At 34.2% G+C, this 19,404-nt stretch overlaps 1 protein-coding gene across 1 annotated transcript in view; it reads left to right on the top strand.

Annotated features, from left to right (window-relative positions):
* The window catches only part of LOC129005779 (MLX-interacting protein), a 139,623-nt gene extending 121,303 nt beyond the window's left edge, over positions 1 to 18,320 (top strand). The window contains exons 9-16 of the mRNA XM_054434791.1: positions 5,262 to 5,427; positions 6,392 to 6,602; positions 7,469 to 7,603; positions 10,084 to 10,200; positions 12,340 to 12,467; positions 12,899 to 13,022; positions 14,229 to 14,358; positions 15,151 to 18,320. Coding sequence (XP_054290766.1) covers positions 5,262 to 5,427; positions 6,392 to 6,602; positions 7,469 to 7,603; positions 10,084 to 10,200; positions 12,340 to 12,467; positions 12,899 to 13,022; positions 14,229 to 14,358; positions 15,151 to 15,275 — 1,136 coding nt within the window. The 3' untranslated portion in view covers positions 15,276 to 18,320. The remainder of the gene's footprint in view (positions 1 to 5,261; positions 5,428 to 6,391; positions 6,603 to 7,468; positions 7,604 to 10,083; positions 10,201 to 12,339; positions 12,468 to 12,898; positions 13,023 to 14,228; positions 14,359 to 15,150) is intronic.
* The last annotated feature ends 1,084 nt before the right edge of the window (positions 18,321 to 19,404 follow it).

Raw genomic sequence — 19,404 nt, 5'->3', positions numbered from 1 at the left:
ATTGAACGTTTATTTGATATCAAATAAATATTCTGTGCTATGTGGGTTATATTAGTCCAGGCAAATTAGATCAAATATAGGGTGTGCTCCCCAAAAAATCGTCTAAAGCTGGAAAGTGTTTTAATACCTTTTGAGGGTCCCAAATAAGACTCCTGTGAGTTTGCGTCGGATTCTGACGTCTGCTTAAGTTTTGGGAGTCGAAAAACTATGAAAATTTTGCACTTTTTACAGTTTTTCGCTTATAACTCCTAAATAACGAATCCTAAGGAAAATGTTGTTCAAAGGTGTCTTTTAGTGCATTAAATTCCGCGTCGATTTATGTTAAATACGTCAAAATCGGCCGAGCCGTTAAGCCGCTGTAGCTTTTCAAAGTTGGGATATTTTCATCAACATGGCCAAAAGGTTGATTATTTGACCAGTTTTCGGCTTAAAACTCCTAAACGACGCATGCTATACAAAAATGCACCTGTAGTTAGTTTGGAAAACACAAAATTCTGCGTATAATGTTTTTTTTTTATTAATCAATAACGGCAACTGATTGTTACCTACTTTGTATGGACGCCATTTCATTGAAAAAAAGTATTAAAGTTAAAGTTGGGAAATTTTAATAAAATTGGTAACAACATAGATCCTGTCCTTAAATGGATTATGAATTATTAGTTAGTGGTTTATTCCATGATGGTCATCTAGAGGTTTATCTAATAAGGTGTGATGAGAGTAAGACCCCTTATGTAATTTTAAGTCTAATATTGTTGTCTGAGGTTTCGAAAATACTAGGATTCATCCCAACCACCCATTATATACGATCTATCCCTGTATTCATCTTTCAGTTTTTGGCTTACATCTTCTAACACATGCTATAGAAAACATGTTCCTGTAGTTAGTTTGAAGAGCATAAACGTCTGCGTAGAATGTTTTCCAATTCATTAAGATCGGCTTCACCATTTAACCGCTATTGATTGTTAACACTAGATCAGATGCTTGTCAAGTTTAAAAATCTTACCATTGAAATCTGGCAAACAACCAGCCTAATTACAAAAAACATAGGGGATATGGCAGTGAATCTATCCACTAGTGTGACGACATGGATCGTGCAGCATGGCCTATGAACAAGTAAGTGTTCATGAGAGCAACATCTTACTGTGGAGAGCTTTTTCCGAGATAGGGGAATCAATGATTTGGATCTAGCCTGATGGTTCGCTGGCAGGCCCATCGCAGTGAATGCTACCCATTAAGTTAAGGTATATTATGGGATCACCTCTTCGACATATTATCAGCAAGTTGACAATATAAACTCCACGGATACGGTGGGATCAAAAAGAAATTCATCAAATGGTTCCAGTGTCACGACCCATTTACTGAAAATAGTTCGCTCATGTCAATCAGCTCAGCAGTTATCCCATATGATAGCATCAACGCGAGATATGTATAAAGCATAATGGAAAGGCACAGCTTGCAAGAAAATCGTAAATAGGCAAACCTATAATGACCATAAACTGTGCAGAATAAAAGGAAGTGGTGACATTAATCGCCAGCTGTGATGGCAACAGCAAAGGTTAAAGAAGAATCTGCCCCCTCAGTCAACACGTGATATTCCACATTAAATCCAAGCCTCAATTTGAATCATACTTTGGATTAAAAATAGGTCCGTACCCACTAGCGCAGTTTGATGAAGAAAGCGTGATGTAGAAGAGTCGAAAATCTAACTATTCATGTAGCCTAAAACTACTCATGCTGTTTACTCTATCAATGTGGATCTCACTGTGTTCTGACGGGTTACAACGCTTGGCGAAGTTGCAGAAGCAGGTTGGCCCTATACATGGTTGGGAGCAGAAAATATCCAAATCAAGTGAGGGTTGGTGTCTTCTAGAGGACACTTTCAACTAATTTTGACTTTGATTCTAACAAAAGGGGCTGCTCATCCACCAATCCTTTAGAGCTCATTTAAAATTGTACTTAATTCAGAGAGATTGGTATGAAAATTAACGTCAATGGGTTAACTCCCATCACTACGGCTAATCCACCGGTTCGACAAGAACTTCTCAACTCCGTCTACCTATCTCGACCATCGTGTACATGTTAAAAAGGTTTACATTTTCTCGCTCAATATGAAATGCAGGGATATAATGCACTACTGTCTGAAAGACTTGCAAGGGGCACGATTATCTCTATTCGATATCTGACGAAAAAGATGGTACCGAATGTCACCATTTGTGGCAAGACCAATAAGAGCAAAGAATGAATCCTTATTCTTAAGATTCCAATGATGAGAAGTAGAAAAGTTATATGGTAAAATCTACGAAAAATCCCAATCTTTTTTTTAATAGGCTAAATAGATAGTAAAACTATGTATATCCGTCCTATTATCATCTTTCGTTTATTAAGCTAAAAAATAACATTTTTGCTATATTTAATAAAATCTTTCTCGTTGTAATATTTTATATTAGAATCGCTTAACATCATTCGGGAGTGTCCAGAGATGGGATCGTATAAATGGGAGCTTAGAACGAATCCTAGAACTTTTGTAACCCCCTCAACAATATTAGATTTAAAATTGCATAGGGGGTCTTGCTACCCTTCCCTTCACACATTCTTGGATAACCCTCTGGATGATAACCATGAAATAAACCACTATCTAGTCAATCATAATCTTAATTCTACCCCGAATTTTGTGTTTTCCAAACTAACCACAGGCGCATTTTTGTATAGCATGCGTCGTTTAGGAGTTTAAGCCGAAAACTGGTCAAATAATCAACATTTTGGCCATGTTGATGAAAATATTCCAACTTTGAAAAGCTACAGCGGCTTAACGGCTCGGCCGATTTTGACGTATTTAACATCAATCGACGCGGAATTTAATGCACTAAAAGACACCTTTGAACAACATTTTCCTTAGGATTCGTTATTTAGGAGTTATAAGCGAAAAACTTTAAAAAGTGCAAAATTTTCATAGTTTTTCGACTCCCAAAACTTAAGCAGACGTCAGAATCCGTCGCAAACTCACAGGAGTCTTATTTGGGACCCCCAAAAGGTATTAAAACACTTTCAAGCTTTAGACGATTTTTTGGGGAGCATATGTCTAATTTGCCTGGGCTATATGTAATGCTGCACTATTATTATTGCAAACAAATAAAGATTGATTTGATTTGATTTGTGCAAATACAGCTCAATTTCTAATTTTTGGAAGTAGTTCTCCCATTCCTTGTCTGCATTAGAGTCTAAATTAAATCTCATCACAGTATTGCAGCTACTTTCTGAATTGCCTTTAGCTTCAAAATTGTCAATTTGTCTCCCTGGCATGTCCGCAGCACCACAATGTTAAATCACTAATTAATATTTCAACTTAACCCTTTGAGTGCTATGGAACGATAAATCGTTGTTTACTAAAATTTCTAAGGGATATAGAGAGGAAGGTTATTTTAACAAAAAGTAGTAAAACGGCCATTGGTGACCATGTTCATAGGATATACTAACAACCACTTAGCTAAAAGATTCACCCACTCCTATGATTCGAGGTATATGTCTAACCAAAGGATTATGAACACCTCACTATGCCCCAGTGGTTGTAGTATATCACTACAAACCACAGGTCACCAATTATTTGCTACACAGGACAGGAATCGAACCCGAGCAAACGAATGCCACTGGCCAAATGACACATGCCCTAGCCTTCTCGGCTATCTGTGTTTGGAGATTATGTAGTAAAAACTGGTATTTAAGCTGACGTCAACAATTGCTATAAGATAGCGCCACCAACGGCGCTACAACTTAGTTTTTCAATGCGTTAGGTAGCAGCACTAGTTAGTCACGGACTATTTAGATTATATTTTTCAGCTGAACAACAACAGTGAGCATAAATGGTGTTACTGTGGCTTTACTGACAAAAGGGTGTTTTCCTAAAAAGGCTATATTATAATAATATTATCAAACTAAATCAAGGTTAAATTCAATATTAAGTTGTAAACTGTATATCTTTAGATTTTTTGAGATTTTTGTTTTAAATAATGCTATCAGAACATTAAAATTTATAAGAAGACTTGGAAATTTATAACGAAAAGACAGTTTTTTTTATGTATACTTCAAATACCAACACTTTTCTTTGTTATATATTTGTTATTGTCTTATTATTTCAAATTAGCCTGATTAATAAAATAGTGAAAACAATACAGTTACAATTGAACAAGAGGTAACGGAATTAAAAGGCAAACGAAAAAGTCTTGCAAAATACAAATTATAGGCCTATCAGTCAAAGGCTATAGTGATGGGTCGTTACCACTTTTTCAAAGTCGGTACTGGTACCGGTTGCTAGACAAAATCGATTCTCGGTTCCGGTACCATCGGTATCTTATTTTAATTTTTTAGGATAGGCTACTTAATTTTTATTTTTAAAACAAAAATACCATTAAGTATTTCAATTTTACAGTATTTTGCTTAGTATTAGGTTGTTACAAAACTTAAAGGGATTAAGAAAATAAAACTTATTTGTACAAAAAAAAAAACACATCATTGACTCCCTCAGTAACGGAAATGTCCTCGTGTCAACATCATCATCATCTCCTGCGATCACAGCAAATTCATGAACATCTCCCGCGGCCGTGTAGATAACATCATGAACTCCCGCGGTCGTGGAAACGTCTTCGTCGTCATCCACGATCACGGCAAAACCATGAGCATCTATTGCGATCAGTGATTGTCGTCTCCCGGGATGGCGGTAACGTCATCGTTGTCATCCGCGATCGCAACAAAATCATCTGCGGCCGTCTAAACATCATTGACTCCCTCAGTAACGGAAATGTCATCGTGTGGACGTTATCATCATCTCCCGTGGTTGCGTCAAAATCATGAACATCTCCCGCTGCCGTGTAGACAACATCACAAACTCCCACGGTCACGTAAACGTCTTCGCCGTTGTCCACGATCGCGGCAAAATCATGAACATCACCCACAGCCACAGAAACGTCATCGTTGTCTTGCGCGATTGTTGCAATAAAGGTAATTTTTCGGCATTATCGTTACCGAAGGTCCCGGTACCGACATTTCACCATCGGTTCTCGGTTCCTGTTCCTGTTCTTTTGCCAAAAACCGGCAAAAATTTGACGTCAAGTACCGACCCATCACTTACTAGTTAAAATCACAGGTATTGGTATCGGAATCGACTTTTGCTGATCCATTCTCAATACCAATACCTACGTCTAAGTATCGGTGGTATCGAGAATCGACACATGCCTACATTATATTTATATTATATTATATTGTTACAGGTAGTACAACATCCCATGCCTACACTGGACCCTCAGCAGCAGGGTTCCCCAATGAAACACTCAAAATGTCCGAGTCACTTCCATCACTTGAAGCTTCTTACTATAAAAAGCCTGAACGGCCAGAAAAGCAAGCTCAACATCGCTCAGTAATATATTCTACACAGACGTAAGTCTATCAAATGTTATGAATAACAGAAAATCAAGTTTGTTGAAGGTTGAACCTTTTAGACTATCTTTCTCCATTTGTAAGTCACCTGTAGTTTCCAGAATAATAAAACTTCATTCCATATTGTGATTAGAAATTGCTGAGTTGTGTTTCAGCAATTTATTTGCAAATATAAACTAATTTATAGATTTACTAGAGCTTGCCCCATGGTCAAAAACTCGACCATAAATATACTATTTCTGAAGTACATTTTTTAATGCATTACCGTATGTGATAAAAATGATGATTTCTTTTTAAAATCTTTTAACAGTTTTTACTAAATATAAAAACGGCGTGATAAAGCTTAAAGTAGGGTTCCGATAGTAGTTCTTAAAATTCAGGGATTTGTCTTGAATTCTCATGGAAAACTCCTTGAATTTTACAAACCAGATTTAGTAGACATCATTCTTTACTTGTGAATATACATACACATTTTATATTATGTTTCACACATAATCTAAAAGTTATTTAAAATAAATCCAACATTCTATTCCCGTTTAGTTTGTTTTATCATATAATGCTTTTTCAAATACTGTTAACATTAAATTTGGTACTTTTGTAGAATGCAAGTCATACTGTAGGCCTACCAGAACTGCCAGGGTTTGTTGTTCCCCATGGTACTGCAGTTGTGGATAGCAAAACAGTCTAAAGTTAGAGCATGAGGATTCGTCGGTTTTGGATTCAAATCCTGCCAATAGCCAATGGCTTTAAGCAGCTATGTGGTAATGCCGCGACCATCAGTAAGCCTCAAGTAATGTGTAAAACTGTTCTAGAGTCTAGACTAAAGCCTAGTGTCCTAGGTTGTGAAAGTAGGACATGAAAAACTGCAGTCTACTTCTATCTACTGACAAAATGTAAACATTTGTAATCACAAATTTTTAAACATCATGTGGATTATTCAAATCTTCAACCAACGGTTGTTTAGTGACAATGGCTCCCTGAACCTATCAGCACGCAGTGTCAGTATAACGGACAGTCGTATACCTCCGATCTACGAGACGTTCACATTTACCGGAGGCCCAGCAGGGGGAGGTGGAGTGAGACACCGCAAAACATCAGCCCCACTGCTGCACCACCCTCCACCACCTCCAGCTCTCATGTTACCGCAGGTGTCACCTTCACAAACGTCCACCCAGGTGGGTAACATCATTGAAATGTAGAATAGGCGAGACCACTTAATTGATTGTTATCATATACGTTGGCTCTTTGTAAATCAACGTCTCCAATGAGCTTCCAATTTTGATTCAGCAAGCTAGTTCCAATGTGAAAACAGCACTGTGTTCAGATTTTAACCCCTCTAGGCAATAAGCTTCAAACCAAATCCCATTGATTGGTTTTGTCATAGTAACTGAAAACGATGCGAAGGAAAATATACGCTTCTGCAATGTACCTCCAAATCGCATTCTGTTATTAGATTTCTTTTGTCTAAGGCAATAACCACTATTGAAGTCCATCACCAGTAGACAAATGTGAAATAATTTTAGAGCCAAGCTGGTAAGGGGTGATCCGAGCTTTTATTTCTTTGATAGCAGAAAGCGTCCACGAGGATTTACGATTTAAATTAGCCATTACCCTGCGATGTCCCAGGACCGCAGAAGACAATAACAATATCGCCGTGACTGCAGAAGATATTCTCGATTTCACTTTGACAGCGGGAGATATCACTTTACTGCAATATGGGGGAGATCATGTACAATATTATATAATTAAATCATATTATTATTATGAGTTCCAAAGCAATTTTATTTTGGTCCAAGACCCACAGACCCCTGACTATTCAGTCAATACCAATTTGAGTTTTTTTTCTTAACAACATATTAATTAGAATATACCCTTCTAATAAGAATGACGCTATTTTCCTCAACGAAAGCTTTGATACACTAAAGAATAACATGCCTGTTACATACTTGGAGTTGTGTAAATACTGTTAACCGTATTGGAGTTTATATACAGTGTCCCTACTTACTCAAGAAGTTTAGTGAACAGAGTGATTGTTGTACAGGTGATCAGCAGTGCCAGCAACAGTCCTAAACACCCTGACAGTCCAGGAGCCAGTGATTGTCTCAGTCTGTCACCTCTCAACGTTGGTAGTCCGGGGTCAGCCACACCACACTCGCCTACTACAGGTGTCTACAAGGTAATATACATCACAACCTAGTATCTTCTTAACTAACCTACTAACTTATTGGTAGGGATGGTCAAGTCTCAAAATTTTGGGAAATTTTCGGGAAATTTTAAATCTCGTTACACGAGACGAGATTTATTTTTGGCCGAGATTTTTATCAAGACGAGAATACAAAAAAAAATTTAAATTTAAAAACGCCTGCAGAAAGTCAATGCAATACCCGCAATACAGGAGCGTGTTGTAGTTGCGTTTCCTTTGCGAAGGCGTTCTTATTTAATTAATTCTTTAAATGTAAATATTACTTTAATTATTTTTATAATATTACTTTAATAACATTTGAGAAGTTTTGTTAAGTGTAAGCAGTGTGAGGAATGTTTTATTACTATAAAAAGTCAAAACAAGTAACTATTTTATAAAAATTAATATTGCTTTTATTTTATGATTTATTTTATTTTAGGATAAGTTGAACTCTATCCTAACTGATATCACTATGTTTTCTAATCGTAGGCATTTTTAATAAGTTAGGCGTGATTAGCTGATGTTTTTTAATAAAATATTGTAAATATTCTTGCCTATTATCATTATTTTTGTATTTAAACAGTCATCTAACAATGTTACAAAATCAGGTAAAAATTTTGAACGTGTATTTCCCGTTGTGTATGAGAAGGGAAATCCCGTCTCGATCTCGTCTCGAAATTTTATGAGAAATAAAAAATCTCGTCTCGTCTTGTCTCGAACTAAAAATCCAATCTCGTCCATCCCTACTTATTGGTTTGCATTTACTTTTACTATGTTTACATGGTGTAACATAATGGATTGAGCAGTTTCAATGATCTATAATACAAGTAAACAGACAAACATGTATTTTTTATTTTATTATTTTAATTAGCAGTTAAATTTGAGTTTTTTATTCATACAAATTATTGATCTCAAGTTTGCAAAAACCTACCGTGATTAAGCACAGGCCACGGTTAAATGGAGAACATAAAAGACTAAATTGTTCGTTTGTCCGCCACTAACGAGTTAACATCCTGTCCTTGTTGCTACGCATCCTACATGCCAATCGTTGATAATTTATTCTGAATGTTTGCTACTCGTATTATGGTTAATACCACTTATCATTATTCACGTTCACTTTTGGTAAACTCACGTACTCTCGTTCTACCACGATTTTTGTTTGAAATTTGATCTTTTATACATCAGTTTTATCAAATAGATTAGTAATTGTAAATTAATCCATCCAAAATTACAACCGTTCTGTTTACCTAATAGATTCTTAAGTTAATTTACCCACATTAATTTGTCATTTTAATACCCCGAGACTTGTTAGTTGTTATCATAAGTTTAAACTCCATTTTTGCAGGTGATAGCAGTAAGTCTTAAGAGCATTCCGGTTCGAACAACTACGAAGAATAGCAACCTAAATTCATTTCATCCCTATTATATTTTTTTGTTTATACGTCCTAGTTTCCAATCATTACTAAAAATAAATGAAAATTTATTTAATAAATTTATGAATGAAAATTTTGAACATGATTTGTAACTATTCTATTTCAGGTTTTTTTATACATAGTTCATCAAAAAATACCCCCGCCGCAGCAAACCTGCAGACTAAGCGAATTTCAACTTTATTTTCAAATTACATTTTCACTAAAATATTTCCATAAATAAGACATATTTATTCCCAATTTAAATAACATTAGGTTTAACGAGTGCTTAGGTTTGCTGCTACGGGGAAGGTAAAACATATTTTTTGACCATGGGTCAATAGTATAGGATGAAATAAATAAATTTGCCAAATTTTATCAACAATTCATTTTCTCCATAAGAATAACATAAGAATTTTTAATTAAACTTTTTTTAATTTTCTCTGTAACCGTTAGGGGTACATCAGCGCTTCAGTATACTAAATATTGTTTATTTTTTAAGCTCTACAAAATGGTTTAGAAAGAAATTGCAAAATCTTTTGTTTTTAGGGTCAAAAATGAGAAAAACCAATTTTTACCCCATAAAAGCCCCCCTAAACTCTTGTTCCCATAGTCCGATTATGCTGGTTCGCAAACTCGTTCGAATAAACATAGGTTTACACGTTTGTACCAAATTTCATCAAAATCGATCATTTTTGCTCGAGTTATCGCGCTAACGGACACATATATTACAGTGTATATATATGAATTTGAACGGATGGTGTTTTTGGCCTCTGGGGACCTCAAAACAAATAATTAAATCAGTCGCGGGTCTAGGTCTTACCATGACACCTACTGTAACAGCTTATTCCCTATAAGGGAAATTTGCTAATATTCCCCATATGGAAAATTCGCTAAAACCACTGAAATCAGTAGTTTTGTCAAATGCAAGTTGATCGAGACTGTTAAAAACTCAGATTAGATTATTATAATGCTATCTACTGTAAATCTGTTGGATTAAATGTAACAGTTGAGTAGTTTTATTGATGGAACTGCTCAAGAGCTTAAACCATAGATGGATTACAGGAACATCGGCGGGTGAGTCACATCAACGCAGAGCAGAAGAGAAGATGTAACATCAAGAATGGGTTTGATACCCTGCACAGTCTAATACCTCAGCTCAGTCAGAACCCGAATGCAAAAGTAAGGAAACAGTTTGTCAATTAAATATTCATTGATATTATCTCTCTACACACATAATCCTACATTCCAATACGAGCTATGTCTGTTTATCTGTCTGTCTGTAATATATAACTCAAAATCCAGCGGAAGTATTTTGACTAAATTTTGGAATTAGGGACTGTTAGCCCTAAAACGTGATTGGCGACAGGGACTACCCCAGGAAAATTTTGTATTTCACTACACAAATCATTTGAAAATTTAATATTGGCTTGGCCTTATGGGTTTACTAAGTAACTATGTTGGTTGTTGAAGAAAATGACATGGTAAAAGTAAACAAAAGACTTGTGTTGTAACATGTGTTTATAACAAGACATCCACAGTACTAGCATTGACTATTGGATACTGAAGATTAGTCATAGGTACTAGCCAGCTATACAGGGTGTCCCGTAACTCTCTGGACACTTGTAAATAGCGTTATTCCTTAGGTCAAGACAAACACATTTCACCATAGGAACATGGGTCTGTGGTGTCTAGTTTACCGACTGTCGGCATTTATGTGTTTTTTACATAAACATTAATAAATCCTAAACGGTTTGAGATACAGCTTTGATATTTTGCAAAAATTTTAATCTTATTAAGACCTATTATTGTTAGACATTATACTAAAAAATCATTAACCGTTTCAAAATGGCGGCCATTTAAAATATTTGATGCCAAATTTCACGAAACCCGTTAATTTTACGAAAAAATTGCAAGAAACAAAAAAGTTTGTAAATTTTATGTAGTTTTCAATGATACCTTATTTGTTAAGATTGAATAAATAATAAGAGAGAAATGTGTTGTTTTCGTAATGTATGACCACTTTTCTCCATTTAAACAATGCTAATACTCCTTTTACGTTGTTTAGCATTGTTTAAATGGAGAAAAGTGGTCATACATTACGAAAACAACACGTTTCTCTCTTATTATTTATTCAATCTTAACAAATAAGGTATCATTGAAAACTACATAAAATTTACAAACTTTTTTGTTTCTTGCAATTTTTTTGTAAAATTAACGGGTTTCGTGAAATTTGGCATCAAATATTTTAAATGGCCGCCATTTTGAAACGGTTAATGATTTTTTAGTATAATGTCTAACAATAATAGGTCTTAATAAGATTAAAATTTTTGCAAAATATCAAAGCTGTATCTCAAACCGTTTAGGATTTATTAATGTTTATGTAAAAAACACATAAATGCCGACAGTCGGTAAACTAGACACCACAGACCCATGTTCCTTGCAACATGAAATGTGTTCTGTTGAAATTTGAATTGTGGTGAAATGTGTTTGTCTTGACCTAAGGAATAACGCTATTTACAAGTGTCCAGAGAGTTACGGGACACCCTGTATAATACAGTACAAAGGGAAAGTTATCAGTTTTAACTATTGAGCAAAGATTATACAGAAGATTAAGGGAAAATAGAGCAAGTGTTGATAAGTGTTCCGTGTCAGTGATGTTTGAGTGCACTGGCCTCAACTCAATGTTTCACTTTTATATTAGGGTAGATTTTACTATTTGTATGCACTCTTTTTTTATAGATTACATAATTTGGACAGCTGTATTCAGGAAATTTTCCATCATAATAAATTGAAATTCCACTGAAAAAAAATAAAAGCAAAAATTAGTTGCCTTTTATAAAGTGTGAGTTTCCTTTATTACCAAAATTACAACCGAGGTGTTTATCCTCTTGGCATTTAAACCAACCTTGTTTAAATGACTATGATAGTGGCTTGTGTTGTAGATTTTTTTGGATTGTTTCTTTTACAATTCAAATAAACTATATACCGAGCCTATATACTGAAGGTCTCAAGTTATCAGTGTTTTAAATTTTTCTTTTCAAACATTAAATATATTTTTCAAAGTTTACAAGTTTTCCTGGTGGTCAGAATGGTTCATAAAACTATTTGCTTAGTTAGTATTATGTAACAGAAAAAATGCATCTATATGGATTAAAAACTTTAATTTTATACAAGACATACTTTTTATCATTATATTTCAACACAACATTGTTGCCCTTGATTTCTGTTGTTGAATTTAAGGTTGTTTATTCTAATTGATTTAAGATAGTTTTTGAATGAAAAGGCTTGCATATTAAACCAATATCTGTTGATATGCAGCTTAGCAAGGCTGCAATGCTACAAAAGGGAGCTGAATACATCAGACAGCTGAGGGCTGATAGACAAACACTCAAAGATGAAATAGACAACCTACGGCAACAGGTGGAGTCATTGAACTCTGCTATCAGGTCAGTTCACAACTGAATGCTAAGTTTATTATAACCTTTATGTTGTTCTGTACAGTTGTTCCACATGTCAAACAGAGTCAGGATCTTATTGGTCGATAAACACTTGAGCACAATCAGTTTTATATTGAGCTACTCGTCGTTCTGTTAGAATTGCATTAGTACTCTTATCTAATCCAAAAATAACAACATCTGTTACACTATCTGACAAAGCCACCAGATTAGACTTCACCACTTCCAATTTTTATCCAATCATTTTTTAAACTTTTGAATAGGATTCAAGTACCCAAATGTCCATAAAAAAGCTAATAATTTACCAAATTATAATCATTGCTTACAAACTAATGAATGGCTCCTCAATATCAATAATCTATAAATTGAAAACAAGAAACTACATAATTTTTAGTTGGCAATTTAAATGTGGCTGTTTTCAGCAACTGCCAAGCAATGTTGCCAGCTACTGGGGCTCCTGTTTCCCGACACCGAAGTACAAAGATGAAGGAGATGTATGATGAATATGTTCGAGTACGCACTCAAGAGAACTGGAAGTTTTGGATCGTATCCTTAATTTATATTAATTTTAAGACACCAGACGATGTTCCTATTCCCCAAATGTACTGTTTTGATTAGTGATGGTTGGATCCACATATCGGACTACCGGATCTGAGCTAGAACCGACGCCCAATCGGATCCACAAAAAATTGAATCTTGGGCTGGATCTGGTTTTGATGAATCCGAGTTTTCTTTTTCTAAAAAAAAATTTTTTATTGTTTTTTAATTTTTTCTTGTTTAATTTTTTTTTCATTCTGTTAACATAAAACGTCCTTTATAAAGTTCAATTCATACATAAAAACAGGTGTTTTGTCATAGTGATGTATTTTAAAATAAAATTAATAGTGACTATCTGTATCCATGTACAAGACTATCTGTGTCCATGTACAAGACTAACCGTATCCATGTATAAGACTATCTGTATCCATGTACAAGACTACATTTTTAAATAATAAAAATAGCTTACAAAAGAAATCAAGAAAATCAATAACCTACAAACCTATGGGAGAAGTAATATCTTTCAAATATACTCATCTTCCAGATATTCTCCTACAGAATGAGGGTTTTGATGAGCCCCATACAGTAATACCATAATTCATAATCCATGAAAAATATGCGTGATATACTACTATTTGTGTTTCTAGATTAGTAGTATCCTGAATTATTGTGAGAACAAATGTTGCTGAGCGTAGTCTTTTTGATAGGTTTTTAATGTGTTTTTTTTTTTTTCAATTAAGTTGTGAATCGATTTCTATTCCCAAATAATTTATTGACTGTTGTGAATGAATTTAGTTAAGTTTGAATTTACAATTAATTATTGGTTAATATTGGATGTAGAAAACTTAATTAGTTGAGTTTTTGCCACATTCATGGACAGGCCATTTACTTTAAACCAGTCCCCGAGGAGTTGAAATTCCTGAGTTATTGAGGCTTGTATGAACTCATTGTTTTGTCCTGTACAAATTATAGCGGTATCATCTGCATATTGAAAGGTGAACATATTAGTAGCATTGCATAGATCATTAACATATACAATAAATAAACCTGTATAATAGATTCAACCTCTGACATTATTTCTACTGGTAGGCTATAATGTAATATAATTGTATTTCATTCATAAATTGAAACAGTAATTGAAAACGTTCCAATACAAATATTTCTTGTTTTTTACTTGTTGTGGAGGTTTGTTGTCTTTCCTTGACTATAGTACAGTTGAGTCTCTTGTGTGAGCCTCTGCTCAACTCCTTCAATGCACAGGTATCCACACAGAGTCTGGACGAGTTGTACAGAACAACTCTCAGTTGGGTGGATCAACATTGCACTCTCAGTGTGCTCAGGCCTTGTGAGTATATACAACCACAACCATAGTAACGCTTTCTTTTACAATGCAAGCCTATAAAACAAATATGAAGAAGTTTTGTTATTTTAACCTAGGATTTTGAATCGCAGAATAAAGGGGGATAGCCATGCTTAACCTAAGGGCCGCATCAGATTTAAGATTAACCTTACGCATTTCATTGGCCGCATTCATATTAGCCATTCGCATCGTTACATGGAGGGGGAAGGGGGTTTTCAAGATCTTTACAGTATCACTAAAAAATCTAATTATTTCCAAAACAGTGTATTTTTTTACAACCTTGTTTAAGAAAATATCTGACAGCGTTATGTTACAGGGTGGATTAGGGTTTAGGCTTGCGTTATGCATGCAGTGTCACAAATGGTGGGGAGGGGGGGGGGTAAAAAATGACTAAAATACATTACGTGGACATCCTTGTACAAGTAATACGGATAGAACATTATACAATAGTAATAGTAATATATAGAATACACAAGACAGATAAAACACATATTTCTTACCCAAATGACCAGAGAGAGTTCAAATTGTTTTTTAACATAGCCTATAGTTAGTTTAAATAATACTGTATTGTAAAATGACAACAAATTTAGCTTGTCACACCGCAATTAGGTTTTTTTTTTTAAGTTGGCCTAGTGATGAATTGGTGTGTCTCAAATTAACAGCCCAACTAAATCCATTTCATACATTTTTTGTTTCTTACAGGCATTGTATGAATATATTTATTGTAAATTTTAACAATTTCAGCAGCATTACTTGTAATTGGTATTTTTGTTACAGTGGTTCTGAATGCCTTGCGTCAACTTTGCACCACTACAGACATTTTATCAGATCCTGGGAGACTACCAGCCGAGGCTCGGGCGGCTGCTATCAAGGATTCCTCACTCCCTCATCCTCCCAGTTAGTACCAACGGTAGCGGCTTTAACCTTTTTGCCTTGAAATTCCCAAGCAGTTTCACAATGTTAAGTCATTTGCGATATTTATCTCAGCATCAGTTTTATTTATATCTGGGTGAAATTTATCCATTGGAAGTTTGTTTTAAGTTGTGTGGGTTTGGAATGTTATGATCTCAACTTTTCTGTTACCGGTATTCAATTTTTGTAAACTAACCATTAACTATTAGGAAACTTTGAACCCTATCACTTGATGGAAAATAACTCCTTTTAAATCTGCCTAACATATTTTAAAGCTTGTTTTTTTCTGGTAGAAAAAATAAATATTTGCCTACAAAGATTAACATAAAACGTATTTCTAATAAATTTGTCTTTCATTAAAATACTTCAAATTCAAATTATTTATTACTTTTGCTGTAGGAAAAAAAATATCCTCATATTTTCTTACATATCTTAGGTTTAAAAAAAAACCCCTTTTAAGTTCCCGAGAGCGCTTTGAAAATAATGCCACAGAAAATTTATTCTTTAAGTGAATAGAGTGCAGCTACCACGGCCACTGGGCTTATCGAACTTGGAAATTCAGGAGTCATTAAAGTATCAAGGCCAGCGGAGAATAATGTCTAAACGGGGTATTTTGCTGGGAGGAAAGGGTGGTTGAGTAAAGAGTGAAGCAAGAGAGAACGGGAGAGGAAGGTGAAAGTGAGCTGATGCAAGGGTAGAAAATGATTTTTGAATCCAACGTAACACCATAATCATCATGCTTGGTTGTAGTTTTCAGTAACAATTAACAATTCAGGCTTTCATATGAATGTCATTATCACGAGCCTACAAAGAATGTTTTCATGATTACTGAAATATTTATTTGTAAGGGTAGACTAATCTTAAAAAATAAAAGCCAAACTTGCCCGTATGACATACAGGATGATCAGTGGACATCTTAACAGTTATTATTGTTGTTATAAACAGGTAAATTTTTAAAAGTACCTAATATACTCTTCATGTGGGCCTTCCATAATTTTGTCAAGCTAGGTGTTGCAATCTACAATACTTTTTTGAAATTATAAACTAAAACCTAAATAAAAACTATACACTTTTAGTATAAAATTTATAGTGAAACATTAAAAAGTAATCAAAGGGTCACATAAACTATTCGTTCAAACCCGGGTGACCTTACTTGGAATCGCCGTTATAGAACAGTTTTCCTAAGTTTCATAGCAATCAGTTCGCTCTAACATTGTTTTTTTTAGCGGCTAAATTTATAGAGCCCTTACTATAGTGTATAGTGAAATATTAATTTTTCCACTTCATTTGATTGAATAAATGATAGTAAAATTCACATCCAATCACAGCTAAGTTAAATATTTTTAATGTGAAAAAAAAAACATTGCATTAAAGGAACAGCTAATATAGTTGCTTTTATTTAACAGGCTAGGTTATATTCTAGTTTTATATTAGTTTAAAACACAAACAATTTGGTAATTTCCTGAGCCGCCCATATGATTACTGGCTTCAGTTTATAATTTGACTATTTCATGAATTTTCTATGCTATTACTCTAGTAAGTTAAATTAATATTAAATATCATATTAATTAAGGATATCATCAATGGTGATGATATTCTTGGAAGGTCACAATCCGTTGCCCAAAACACTAAGTAACAGGAATATTTCCATCCCCTCTTGCCTCCCCCCACTGGGTACCAACTTCATTGTTCGCTCTTATCCATGGGCCAGGTATTTTTGAATTGTTGGAGTTAGTGCTTGTTTTTGTGCGAACTAAAGACTAATGAAGCGTAAAAGGGTTTGGCCCCAGATAAGGACCACCGGTGGCCGTGGCTCTGTTTACAAGTGCATATTTACTACATTTTATCGAAATAAAGAAAAATTCCGTTACATTTAGCACATATCTAACAGTTGTTAGTTTAATCTAGATAAATGTTGTCTTCCTGTGAAACTCTTGGTGATATATATTTATGTTCAATTCAATTATTAAAAAAATATAACAAAAATTCAATTAATAACTTTAGTGTTTTGTTTAGATTAGATGTAGAACATGTTAAGTTTGTCAAGTGTTTATTTTACTTTTTTTATTGGTTAATCATGTATGTTGTTTATTAGTTGTTGGTTTTAATATTATTTTGTCCTGTTAATTTTATTGAATAACTTTGATTGATGTAGCCTTAATGTTATGTATTTAATATTTAGCAACAAACCATTTTGTGTCTGTTACATATCCAGTTAGTTAAATATTTAAGATAAATTTGTTTGTTTTCTCTGTTACGTTATTTGGGTAGTACAAATTTTATTGATCACTGGTTGTTTGAAAACTTTGCCTTGCATATGTTAAAAGTTTGTTGTTGTATATTAAGGGTGATACAATTGAAAACAATTTTTCTGTGATATGAATACAAGTTGCAGCCAACGTAAGTGTAACTTTGGAATGCATAATTCTTTTTACATTTTATTCCAGAATCAAGTTAAAATTGTATTTTTTAAGGATACAAAGATTATATTTTTTAGTTAGTTAATAAATATCTATCGTTTTTATAAACCATAAAAATATATCTAAATACAAATGTGCCAAACCGTACAAGGTATCTTAAGTAATCAAACTAGCCATTATTTTAAGTGTATTTAATGTGTAAGGATTTTAATTTTTCTGTTACATCTACTAAACAAACCAATAATCCTATTATTAATCAAAGTACATATCCAATTAATGTCAATGCTTTTGCTTCAGCCTTCACTTTTAATAAGCAAACAAACCCGAATACTGTATTTTCCTTTACCACGTCTTCAAATTGATGAGAGTAAATTACTAGCCGTTAACAAGTTCAACTTAGAATTTTGAAAGCTACTACTTAATCTGTTTCAATAGTTTTTACCAACTGTAGACCTATAGTTGCCTACTCAATAGGTTGAAAAAATTCCTTTGCTATATATCAGAAATAGTTAAAATGGATTTTTCTTATTATTTTTAGTCTGAGAGCACAATTTTACACTTATGAAAATCCACATTGAATATATTTGTATACAGTAATTACATTTTATAAAATTATTTCTGTGTTTTTAATTGTATTTTTTTTAATTCATGACCTACACCTTACTCTCTACTTAAGTAAATGGGAAATGTACAGTCTTTATAAAACAGACGGTATCAGCAATCTGACACATACTTTCTCCCATTAGTTTGTCAAATCCATTATCATGGATGAGTAAGGGATGAGAGTAACTAACTATGATATTATTTAATAGGTGAAATCACAAAAGTTGCATACACTTTTGAACCGTAATTTTTATAGTAATGGAGAATTAAACTATTTTGTTTGGAACGATAGGACCATAACAGGCTAATTTCAATCAGAACCGATTTTTTTCTTCAAAAAATCAATTTTTCAGTTTTTTATGAAAAATAACACATGCTGCGATAACTTTTGAACCGTGGTTTTTCCAGCAACTGTAGTCCAGGAGCTGAGGGGGTTTGAGCATGCATGAAAGTAGAACGCAATGTTATTGCTGATTATTGTAATATGGACTGTGGTGATCATAATTACGTATGTCACCTATTTCAAAAGTGGTCGATAAGGTGGGGGGACGGGGCAAACATGGCGGGGCGCGCTATGCGTTAAAACGCTGATATTTCGAAAGCGATAAAAGATAGAACGTTGGTTAAAATGTCGTTGTAATCCTAAAAATATGGACTACAATAATGAGTATTAGGTCTGAGGTCGTATCTCTAATAATAAACAAGTTGTTGTATAAAATTAAAATATGTAAAAATGGACTTTTTGTGTAGTTTTGTTTCCAAAAGTAGAATTAATTTGTGAGTGTCGCAAAGAAATAATATCAAATATCTTTGCTGATAGTTGTAATACGGACTGTAGTGATTAAAAATACACATGCCGCCTACTTTTCAGGTGGTCGAGAACTTGGGGGGAGGGGGGCAAAGATGGCGGAACGTGCTATTCATTGAAAGGACTCTATCTCTAACGCATAGCACGCCCCGCCATGTTTGCCCTCTCCCCCCCACCCGATCGACCACTTTTGAAATAGGCGACGTACGTAATTTTGATCACCACAGTCCATTTTACAATAATCAGCAATAAAATTGCGTACTACTTTCATGCATGCTCAAACCCCCT

This window comes from Macrosteles quadrilineatus, unplaced genomic scaffold (assembly GCF_028750875.1).
Source record: "Macrosteles quadrilineatus isolate MER2022 unplaced genomic scaffold, UCM_ALF_1.0 Scaffold_1__1_contigs__length_201487025, whole genome shotgun sequence".
NCBI classification, from domain to species: domain Eukaryota; kingdom Metazoa; phylum Arthropoda; class Insecta; order Hemiptera; family Cicadellidae; genus Macrosteles; species Macrosteles quadrilineatus.
This window is presented reverse-complemented; position numbering and strand designations above follow the sequence as displayed.